This window comes from Symphalangus syndactylus, chromosome 18 (genome assembly GCF_028878055.3).
Source record: "Symphalangus syndactylus isolate Jambi chromosome 18, NHGRI_mSymSyn1-v2.1_pri, whole genome shotgun sequence".
In the NCBI taxonomy this organism is placed as follows: domain Eukaryota; kingdom Metazoa; phylum Chordata; class Mammalia; order Primates; family Hylobatidae; genus Symphalangus; species Symphalangus syndactylus.
The window spans coordinates 15,535,115-15,547,131 of NC_072440.2; the positions used below are offsets into that span (position 1 = coordinate 15,535,115).

General features: G+C 54.1%; 1 protein-coding gene across 3 annotated transcripts in view; it reads right to left on the reverse strand.

Annotated features, from left to right (window-relative positions):
* Positions 1-3,864: 3,864 nt before the first annotated feature.
* The window catches only part of PARVB (parvin beta), a 141,446-nt gene continuing 133,293 nt past the window's right edge, over positions 3,865-12,017 (reverse strand). For all 3 annotated transcript variants that reach the window (XM_055254021.2, XM_063622995.1, XM_055254024.2), the window contains 2 exons: positions 8,819-8,891; positions 3,865-4,244 (listed from right to left, as the gene is read on the reverse strand). In XM_055254021.2, coding sequence (XP_055109996.1) covers positions 4,168-4,244; positions 8,819-8,891 — 150 coding nt within the window. In that variant the 3' untranslated portion in view covers positions 3,865-4,167. The remainder of the gene's footprint in view (positions 4,245-8,818; positions 8,892-12,017) is intronic.

Here is a 12,017-nt window from a genome sequence, read left to right on the forward strand (position 1 = left end):
TTTTATTTAACATCCAGAAATCCAAAGTAAACATTGCTTAAAACAAGAAGACAGTAAAATACTGGCACACAAAACAGGGGGAAAGGATTCAGTTGCTTTAAAATAAAATTGCTCTTTGTCACCTCCAATTAGGACACCACGGCCCAGCGGGGCTCTGGGCTCGGTGCTTGCATAACACTGTGTGGGTGTCAAAGGGGAATGGAAGCTGTGGGAGGCTCCCCTAGCTGGTGTGGGCTGAGAGACATGTCACATGGAGAAGGAGAATCAGCAAATACCTTCCTGCCCTTGTCCGAGCGTCCACTTGGGCCTTGCAGGCCTGAGACCCCTTCGTGCTGGGACGTCTGTCCCCATGGATGGACATACATACTTGGCCTTGCTTTCACTTAGTTCCTGTGGACCAGGGTTCCTCTTCAAAGAACCATTCATTGAAAATGTGGTGCCGGGAGGAGGAAGGGTCCCAGAATTTCTCTGAACTAAGAACCAAGAGCAGCAACAGACGGGGCGTCCCATACCCAAGCCTCATGTCCCAGCAGCCATTCATCCCGAGCCTATAGGAATCGAGTTCACCCTGAATTCTGCCTTGGAACTGGCCCCTTGATGCATCTGTCCAGGCCATGCTATGAATTCAGACTCAAACTGACGGTGAATGGAGAAAAATGAGAGGAGTCAAGCCTAATGGGGCCCTTCTCAGGTATGCCAAAGACACACCTACACGTTGAACCAATTGGAAAAGAATGTGGGCAAAACATCACATCCAAGCCGGGTGTGGTGGTGTGCACCTGCAGTTCCAGGGACTCGGGTTGCAGAAGCGGGTGGGTCACTTGAGCCCAGGAGTTCCAGGCTGTAGTCTGTAGTCTGCTATGTGTGTGTCTGTGAATGACCACTGCGCTCCAGCCTGGGCAATGCAGTGAGAAATAATAATAATTATTATTATTATTATCTTAAATAATAATAATATTATCTCAAAATAATAATAATTTAAAAAATCACATCCTTTGCTGGAAACATGGTCTTTAAGGGTCCCTGTTGTGAAACACGAGTGCCCATGTAGCTTCCCCACAGATCTTTGATTCCTTTTACTGTTCGACTTGAAACCCAGAAGAGTGTGACATGGGCATGAGGACAGGCATGTGTTTACTAGACGGGAGCCGCCAGGACCTCCCTGAGAAGCTGAAGCCCCCTCCCAGAGTAACCATCCTCTCCCCTCTGATGACACAGAATGGGCCAGGACTGCTCATTTTGGCTGAAAATCACAGCTCTGTTCTTTTTTTTTTTTTTTTTCTTTTTTCTTTCTTTCTTTTTTTTTTTTTTTTTGAGACAGAGTCTCACTCTGTTGCCCAGGCTGGAGTGCAGTGGCATGATCTCAGCTCACAGCAACTTCCACCTCCCGAGTTCATGCAATTCTCCTGCCTCAGCCTCCAGAGTAGCTGGGATTACAGGCATGCATACCATGCATGGCTAATTTTTGTATTTTTAGTAGACACGGGGTTTCACCATGTTGGCCAGGCTGGTCTCGAACTTCTGACCCCGAGTGATCCACCTGCCTCAGCCTCCCAAAGTGCTAGGATTACAGGCGTGAGCCACCGCACCTGGCCAAGCTCTGTTCTTTTCAAATCCCAATCCCTGGGAAGGCACAGTGCCCTCTCGAGGCCCACCTGTAAGCAGGGCAAGGCTGGGCCGCTCTGCCAACTCCAGGCGGCCGCGGTCCTGTACATGCCATGCAGGCAGCACAGAACGTTCCAGCCCCAGGCTTTTTGTCAGTGTGGCTCTTTAATGTCACTGCATCCCGCAGGAGACGCCGTAATGCTGTTTTAATTATTTCTTTCCCCTGCTGGGAAATCACCTCCATCAAAATGGCTATTCTGAACCCATTCCCAGCCTAGCAACAGCCGGAACTGAGGGGGAATATTAAACTGTTTTCTAAAACTTCAGTGTTGGCATTCGATTTCATATTAAAACTTATTCCACAGCTCTGATCTGCGGCAGGAAGACAAAAAGCTAACAAGATCAGAAAGGCCAGGCTCACTACGGAGAACGCTGAGAGAAGCCAAGGAAGGGGGCTGCTTTGCAGCAGGTACATCCCAGGGGGTCAGCAAGTCATAACCCTGGGAAGGAGCTGGGGAGGGGGCGCCACAGCGAGGGACTGACTGCGACCAGAGGCCAGCCCAGAAAGCATGGCCGATGGGATCCCCAATTCTCTGCAGAGCTGGGGCGAGCGAGGGGGTGAACACCCCATAACTGAGTGAGCAGCGACTCCTTTTATAGGATACTCTAAGGGAGATGCTCTCAGGGCTACAGGGAGAGTGAGATGAACACTTCATATCCTCCCGTTACAAGGGGAATTATGCCCCCCCGCAAATCCACATGCTGAAGTCCTAACCCCAGCACCTCTGATGTGATGGTATTTGGAGACAGGGTCTTTATGGAGGCAATCAAGGTTAAATGAGGTCATATAAGTGGGCCCTAATCCAATAGGACCGCAGCCCTTCTAAAAAGAGGGGCTCAGGCTGGGCATGGCCGCTCATGCCTATAATCCCAGCACCTTGGGAGGCTGAGGTGGGCGGGTCGCTCAAGCCCAGGAGTTTGAGACCAGCCTGGGCAACATGATGAAACCCCGTCTCTACAAAAAATACAAAAATTAGATGGGCCTAGTGGTGTGCACTTGTGGTCCCAGCTACTTGGGAGGCTGAGATGGGAGGATCAATGGAGCCTGAGAGATCAAGGCTGCAGTGAGCTGAGATGGCACCACTTTACTCCTGGGTGACACAGTGAGACCTTGTCTCAAAAAAAAAAAAAATAAATAAATAGGCTGGGCACAGTGGCTCACACCTGTAATCCCAACACTTTGGGAGGCTGAGGCGGGCAGGAGATGGAGACCATCCTGGCCAACATGGTGAAACCCCGTCTCTACTAAAAATACAAAAATTAGCCAGATGTGGTGGCACCTGCCTGTAATGCCAGCTACTTGGGAAGCTGAGGCAGGAGAATCACTTGAACCCAGGAGGCAGACGTTGCAGTGAGCTGAGATTGCACCACTGCACTCCAGCCTGGTGACAGAGTGAGACTCTGTCTCAAAAAATAAAAATAAAAATAAAAAATAAAAGAGGCGGTGAGGACACAGACACACAGAGGGGAGACCATGTGAAGACACAGGGAGAAGCCAGCATCTACAAGCCAAGGCGAAAGGCCTGAGGATGTAACTCTCTGATGTCTTAGCCACTCCCCTGTGGCACTTTACTACACAGTGCCAGTGAACCAATGCACCCCCTCAGTTTAAAGTTTCCAAAGATGCATTCATTCCCCAAAAGGGCCTCTGAAGGGGAAAGCTGTGGCCCAAGCTGTCTCAAGCAGCACAATTAGAGCCATCTCCAGACCCAGCCCCTCAACCCCAGCAAGAAATTAAGAAACGTCCCCAGCAAACAGCTCCTTTCAAGGACTGGGAGCTGGGCCATCCTGGGTCTTGGATGTTTGTGCAAAAGCTACATTAAAACAAGTGGCCAAGAAGTGATAGGAATGTGTAGGAATGTGGATGGAGGACATCCACGTCACATCTAAGCTTCTGGGACTTTAAAGTTTTTCAAACTGCAAAACCCTTTTATGAAAAAGGCCTCACTTCCAAGGAGAGCCCAGCCCAGGAGATCCCTGGTGAATCGCCAAGCCCGGGTCCTCGGGGAGCCGGCGTTCCTGCTGAGCTGATGTACTTCTGAAGGCCTGTGATCACTAATCGCACCATCAGGCAGAATGCAGGGCGCTCTCAATCAGCTGGGGGTTGGGGTTCAGGCTTTTTTTCATCTTTCGGCCAAGGCAGACAACGGACTCATCATCCCACACAACTGAGTGACGCGAGGCCTCAAACGCAAGCACGAGTGTTTAGAATCCTGCATTTTCAAAGGCTCTTGCCCACTGGGAATTACACGGAAAGGAGATTAAGAATAACAACCAAAAGAGGCAGGGGGTGGGGCGGGCGTGAGGTAGGGGTGGGGTGGGGATGACAGTCAACACAGCTTGGACCAGAAGCCCATGGCACCTGGCTCCCTGGAAAGGCACAGGGCACAGACAGATGCCGCCTTTCTTATAAGTACCGCGCGCTAACCGATTGCGCCACTGGAGCCACTAGATGCCGCCTTTCTTGCTGGGACACTGCTGCCACCGTCCACAGCTCCTCCGTCACTCCACGTTCTTGTACTTGGTGAACAGGTTGTAAAGAACCCTCAGGGTGGATTTGAGGTCCAAGTTAACCACGTCTGCAGAAGGAAACAGAGAAACTTCAGAGGCGTGCCATCCTCCTGTCATTGCGGTAGGTACTCTCAGAAGCCATGTCTCCAGCATGACACCAGCTGCCCCGTCCACACAGAGCGCTTCACCTTAAAGACCGGCCGCCACCATGTCCAGGACGCACTGGACAGCGCCTCCCCAGACACACAGGTTGTGTGAGAGCTCCTGGCGTGGGCTGACACCCTGCGGGGACAGGCACCTGGGGTGACAAGAACAGAGACACTCCCACAGCCCCTCCTGGATCTGCATCAGGACGTGTCTAAGAACCGGTTGGGGGACATAGCTAATGACACTTACCGGGACCAAAAACCCCAGTAACACTTAATGGACCCGACAGCTCCCTCTGGGGCCCTGGAAGTCTTGGGCCACTTTCTTTGGGTGGACAAGAACCTTCCTGGGAATCAGACACCTTGTTCATTTCACTTGCTCTGTGACCTCTAAGTGACTTCTGTGATTTGGGGCTCAGTCTCTTCATCTGTAAAATGGGTCTGGACCAGATAACGCTCAAGGCCCTTTGAGTCCTGACTCCCTGTGATCCAAAAGCAGCCACAGGATGACCCTGTGCTTTAGCCATGATCACAAGAGTAAAAAATGACGTCGGTTACTAAAAGAGCAGGTGGGGTGGATGCTAAGAATCAGCAACTGTCCTTGTCACTGGGCGTGGAGTTTCTTGACTCGCACATCCTCATCAGAGCCTGCACAGCCTCCTTTCCTTCCCTCTCATTTTACAAAGAGGACCAAGACTCACGTGGAGAAATGACCTGCCCACGAGTGTGCTGTCAGAGCAAAAGCAGGGCTGAACTCGGCTTGTTGGGCTTGGGGACACATCCGGGGCTCTGTCGGGGAATCCAGGGTCTCCCCCTGGCCTGAAGAGTCCACCCCAGCTCCCAACAGCCCAGTGGAGGCAGGGGAGGGAGAATGGCGGCCATGGAGTTGGAGGTGGCCAAGGCAAGGGGGGCAGCAAGGACAGAGGAGCTCCCAGGGGTGGGGACCGCCACCCCTTGGCCCCCTCTGAGTCCACTCCCATGGCGGACTCACAGGGAGACCAGAGCAGCAGCCTGACACCGATGCTCCCACGCAGCAGCCCCCAGGTCTGAGCTCTGAGAACCTCAAGACAGCCTCGCTGGACAAACAGAACTCAACCCTCCCACCCCTGCCAGACCCGCTAACCATGGCCATCCCTTAGCACCTGCGCCCAGGCATAGGAATCCCCTTCTGTGACCCGTGAACCTCAGTCCCTCTGTGCTCCCCAAACGCCCACCCCACCATCCAGCTCTGGCACTCAGCTCTGTGAATTTCGAGCGAGCCACAAGCCTTTCTCCCAGGCAAGGGGCCTCCTTAAGAGCAGGGTCGGGGACCCCATTGGAGTCTCCGCCAGGTCCCTGCAAGGGTTGCAGGGGGCCAGGATGCCCATCAGAGCTGGGGGCCTAGGGAACCAGGTGCAGGCCTGGCTCTTCAGACCCACCCACGTGCAGGGGGCGTGAGACTGCTCTGCTTCCTCCGGGTGGGGACCAACAGGGCAGTCTCAGGCCTGCAGGGGAGGCCACAGCCACTGCCTCCCTCCCCACCAGCCCTAAGTACCCGGGTAAGTCTGCCTAGCTCAGAGGAGGGTATCAGGGAGACCACAGCCACTGCACCCCATTCTCCGTGTTATTCTCATCTCTGTTACCTCCTGATTCTTGCTCCCCAGCTGGTTTTGAATGAAGAAGGAAAAGTCTCTCATTCATTGCATCAGCCACAAAATAAAGAGGCCCAGCAGGGAGCCCATCCCATAAATCTCTGCGACTTGGCCCCTGCCCAGTGCTGGCCCAGCGAAGGTGCTAATGAGCACTGCACACCAGCTCTGCCCCCTGCCTGGGCTGGACAGAGGCCCTGGGACACTCAAGGGACCCTGCCTGGGAGGCTGCAGAACTTGCTATTTGCCCTGGGCCAGCGCCGCTGCCTCTGGCCTGGTTTCCACATGTCCGTGGTGGGTTCCCTAATGTGCCGTCCAGCGGCAGATGAGTAGGAAACACATCCGGGCTCAGGGGCAAACCCCCTCCTTGGAGGCCAGCCTGTCAGAGGATATCCTGGCCTCTGGACAGGCTCCTGCCTCACTCCTCAAAAACGGGACAAAGGGCCGGGTGCGATGGCTCACACCTGTAATCCCAGCTCTTTGGGAGGGCGAGGCAGGTGGATCACCTGAGGTCAGGAGTTCAAGACCAGCCTAGCCAACATGGTGAAACCCCATCTCTACTAAAAATACAAAAATTAGCCAAGCATAGTGGCGGCTGCCTGTAATCCCAGCTACTTGCGAGGCTGAGGCAAGAGAATTGCTTGAATCTAGGAGATGGAGATTGCAGTGAGCTGGGATCGCGCCACTGCACTCCAGCCTGGGTAACAAAGTAAGACTCTGTCTCAGAAAAAAAAAAAAAGTCGGGGGGTTCGGGAGGACAAAGAACCAGGGCTCCCTCAGCAGCTCAGAGGCCAAGGGCCACCAGGGGCTCTTCTGAGGGTATGGGGGAAGCACCCCATGCTGCAGATAAGGCCCAGGCTTTGGGCTTCAGGAAACTAAAGGAAGCCCCAGCCAAGCCCACAGTGGACATGAGCAAGGATTTCTCCTCCCTGACAGTGTGCGACCCACCAGACACTAACGCCGAGCTAGCAGCCACAACCTGGTGTGTTCTGTGGGCAGGACCCTCTTCCAGTGCTCATGGGAGCAGCTCACTTGAGTGTAATAGGTGCTCAGGGGCAGTGAGGCTCAGCAGCACATGGGTGGCACTGCCCGTGAGTGCTGCTGGAAAGTTACAGGGCAGAGTTGAACAGTGAAGGCTCTGACAAGTCCTGTGTGATGCACCCCCCACCCCCTCCGCCAGCGACCCCATGAGACGCGTGGAGGCAGGTGCCGTCATCACTCCCCTGCACAGATGAGGAGGCCCTGACACAGAAAGGCAAAGTAACCTGTTCAAGGATGCACAGCTGGGGAGAGGCAAAGCAGCATCCCTCATGCCCCTGCCTCGCAGCAACAAAAGGGCTGCAGGGCAGCAGCAACGAGGGGTCCCAGAGACCCAGGCCGGGCCGGCCTCTACAGGCAGCAGCTCCCCACACTCCCCGCTGGACGTGTGCTTTGATCCAGTGCCGTCGAGCGGTTTCCAGGCCAGGCACTGTTCTCAGCACCGGTGTGCAGGGGACAAAGCCCTGCTCCCTTGAGGCTTCAGTTCTAGTGGGGAGGGAGGGACAATAAAAAATTAACAAGGCGAATCGCTTGAGCCCAGAAGTTCAAGACCAGTCTGGGCAGCATAGTCTCTACAAAAAAGAAAAGTTAAAACACGAGCCGGGCATGGTGGTATGCACCTTAGTCCCAGTTACTCAACAGGCTGAGGTGGGAGGATGATGTGAACCCAAGAGGAAGAGGTTGCAGTGAGCTGTGATCATACCACTGCACTCCAGCCTGGGCAACAGAGTGAGACCCTGTCTCAAAACAAAAAAGAATAAACAGCCACACACACGAGACAGGAGGGTGTGAAATTGTCCTGTGAACCCCAAGAGGAGGATGAACAGGCAGGAAGGGACCGGCCAGGAACCTTCCGCGTGGACTGGCAGGAGGCGGTAGCTGCAGTGGGTAGATGGAAGGGACAGGATCCATTTTCTAGCTATTTTGGAGACTCCACAAAGCCTGCCGTTGAGCGGATGCTGGCAACAGGTGTAGGAAGCACCATGGACTCCCAACTCATATACCACCACGGGGCACTCAGGAGAGGGAGCAGGGCTAGGTAGGGGGCCATGGTCAAAGTGGGGGCCCAGGGCACTAAACCACAGTGTCTGAGTTCTGTGGGCTCCTCCTGTATGGCAAAGGTTTCGATGGAGGCAAAGAGATGTCTTCATACAGGACTTGTCAAAGCCTTTAATGTTCAGCTCTGCCCTGTAACTTTCCAGTAGGGTTCACAGGCAGTGCCACCCACATTCTGCTGAGCCTTGCTGTCCCCAAGCACCTAGGAAGAAGCCTTCCCAGGAATTCTGATGCTCACTCAGGTTAGAGGGTCCTCCTATAGGTAACTTGGCACAGGAGCCAGGTGGGGACAGGGAGGCAACCGCCCGCCCCAGCTCTGCTGGCCTCCTGCCTCCAGCTCCGACCCACACAGGGCAGGAGCGTGCCAAGTCCCTGCTACCAAGTACTGCCTTTGGCTGAGCATCAGGGGACCTCCAGCCCAACAGTCATTACATGTGAGTAAGCCTTTAATATCTTCTCAGGGCACGAAGCTGCATTTCCAGCCTGAGTGGCCAGCTAGAGACGCACTTAATCCTGAGGTCTGTGGGCAGAGGCCACGTCCTTCAAAGTCAAGTGGTTATTAAAGAACCGGCACTGCCAGCTCCACCAGCAAAGTCCTCCTGGTTCCCAAAATGAGGACATTGAGGAGCTGGGGTTGGCAGACCCTTGCCCCAGAGCCAGAGACATGGGGCCCATCTGGGGAACAACATGCCAGCCTTCCAGCCACTTCTAGGACCCGTCTTTCTTCCCCTCCATGCGCACCCCTCCCGGGGGAACCTGAGCCAGGGGCATTACCTTCAGGGCGAGCCTTGGGTTTCTTGAGGCCTCCGTCCAGCATCAGCTCAAAGGCGAAGGACACATTGTGGACCTGCCAAGGAAGGGGGTGGGTCAGCATTAGGGTCAAACAGTCATTCCCACCCACTGCCCACTGCTGGAGGACACCCAGCATGGACAGGACCGAGCCTCTGCAACGCTGACGTCCACAAGGACCCAGTGAGCCTGTGGCAGCCCACAGGGTGGGCAGAGACGGGTGAGGAAGTCTGCGGAGGGCTACATGCACTTACTAGGTGGCTCTCATCCCTCACACCAGTGATCTGGGCTGAGAGATGGAAGGATGAGGTGCCCAGCCTGCTCTAGAGGGCTCACGGCCACCAAGAGCCGGCTCTGCCCCAGATGCCAGCCACATGATGAGAAGTCACATTGACCCCATTTTATTTATTTATTTATTTATTTATTTATTTATTTATTTATTTACTTTTTCTGAGACAGGGTCTAGAGCGCAGGCTAGTGCACAGTGGCGAGATCTCGGCTCACTGCAACCTCCGCCTCCCAGGCTCAAGCCATCTTCCTGCCTCAGCTTCCCCAGTAGTTGGGACTACAGGCACACATCACTGTGCCTGGCTAATTTTTGTATTATTATTATATTTTTTAGAGACGGGTTTTGCCATGTTGGTCAGGCTAGTCTCTAACTCTTGGACTCAAATGATCCACCCGCCTCAGCCTCCCAAAGTGCTGGGATTACAAGCGTGAGCCACCGCGCCTGGCCCGCAGTGTCCCCATTTTACAGACAGGGAAACTGAGGCCCAGAGAGGATGAGTCCCATGCAGAGGCACACAGGCCTGGCACTGCCCCCAGGAAGGGCTGTAAAGACCTGCAAGTGAGGCTGTGTCTCTGCAGGATGGGGTACCCTCAGGGGAGGGAGGGCCCTAGCACTGAGTAGGGACAGTGGACCGGTCAGAACGGAAGTCAGGCCGATGGTGGCTGCAAGAGTCAGCCTGCAGGGCCTTGGTCCTGTTAGATGCTGCAGAAAGGTGGTCACCTCCGCCCTACCATGACTTCCTCTGAAATTAAAGTGTCTATTATTCCTCAGCCCCCAAGTGTACTTGAAGCTTTTATTCTGCTAATGATGGCTGAACAGGTTTACAATAAGAGCCTTCTGGGCTGTGTTTAAAGACCACTCCAGAGGGATGCAGGTGATCAACCAGATTACATCCAGCCACCCACCTGCCACAAGCCAAGGCTGATGGGAGGAGGGGACATCAAACAAACAAACAGCAAACAAACACAGATGTTGTCATAGTGCAAGGGACTTCAGGGCTCTTAGTAATCAAACATCCTGAACAGGCGTGGTGGTTCATACCTGTAATCCTAGCACTTTGGGAGGCCGAAGCAGGTGGATCAATTGAGGTCAGGAATTCGAGACCAGCCTGACCAATGTGGTGAAACCCCATCTCTACTAAAAATACAAAAATTAGCCGGGCATGGTGGTGCACACCGGTAATCCCAGCTATTTGGGTGGCTGAGGCACAAGAATCACTTGAACCCGGGAGGCGGAGGTTGCAGTGAGCTGAGATCGTGCCATCGTACTCCAGCCTGGGCGACAGAGTAACACTCTGTCTCAAAACAAACAAACAAAAAATCCTTTCAACAATTATATTTTCATGATTTTGAGGTCAATGAATCAGAAACATGAACAATTTTACTTGCAATGTAATTTAATAATTAACCAGCAAAAAGAGGCTTCCCTGGGTTAATCAAATGCACAACACTGGAAAACAGTGTGGGGTGCTTTGGAAAAGCTTCCACAGTGCACACGGCCCGTGCTTGGAGAAGCAAAGCGGTGAATGACATGCCAGCACCAACCGTGAGTCACGGGATCAGTGAGGAAGACACAGCCCGGCAGGAAGGCAGGCCATGTCCACCCAGGGGCAGGGGCGCAGCAGACCGAGACCCTGCTCCAGAGGCCAACTCAGAAACTGCCAATAGGAACCCTGGGCAACATGGCAGACACCCCAACCCTGCAGGACAGCCTGCCTGGAGGTGCGGGAGTGCTGCACCAGGGCTGGGCCTGAGGATGGTCAAACACTGGCAATGGGAGAGGAGTGAGAATGGCCCGTGCGGAGGGTGCAGAACGCAGTTCCCCTAAGGAGAGAGCAGGGAGCGACCTGAGGGTGCTGGGCACCCACCATGGGGTCAGTGTATTCCGTACAGGCTCCCTGTCCCCTCCCAGCCCTGTACGAGGTGGGTATCATCTTCCTTCACAGAGGAGGGCACTGGGCTGAGACGAGCTAGGATATCGGTGCCCTAAAAAGGCACGGGGCGGCCAGATGCAATGGCTCATGCCTGTAATCCCAGCACTTTGGGAGGCCAAGGCAGGTGGATCATGAGGTCTGCAGTTCAAGACCAGCCTGGCCAACATGGTAAAACCCCATCTCTACTAAAAATACAAAAATTAGCCAGGCGTGGCGGTGTGTGCCTGTAATCCCAGCTACTCAGGAGGCTGAGGCAGAAGAATCGCTTGAACCCAGGAGGCGGGGGTTGCAGTGAGCCGAAATCGTGCCACTGCACTCCAGCCTGGGCGACAGAGTGAGATTCCTTCCCCCACCTCCCCCAAAAAAAGGAAAAAAAAGGCACAAGGCTCAGAGGCACGGAACCAGGACTGAAACACAGAATCCACGCCTGTTCCCCTCCAAGAGCCTCCCACCTCCACTCCCCTAGCAATGCAGGCCCCTTTAGCTGACCACCGTCCATATCATCAAATGAGCTCACATACACGTATGCACGTGCACACATGCACACTCACACACACACAACACGCTTGACCCCAAATCGAGATGGAGACAGGGTAGCAAAGAGGGGGAATAGCGAGAAAAGATTTTTCTTTTAAGAAAAGATTCTTCTCCATTGTAAACGTCAGCACCAATTTGGACTGGTCTTTTCACGTGCCTTTCCCGTGCACCTCTTAAGCCTGAGGAATCCTCTTCCATGCAGAGGGAGCGGATGCTCAGGAGGAGCTGGGGATGAGATGCATGACACGCGGAGACACTCAGAGATGGCTGGAGAGTGTGATCGGGTGACGAGGTGGTCACCCCTACCGCATGAGAGAACAGTTTAAGGGGAGAGCAAAGCCCCTTCCAAACCTCACTGCTCTGCAGCCGCTCGGCCCCACAGTAAGTGGTTTTGAAGTGAGATTTTCCTTCTGCTTTCTTCTCAG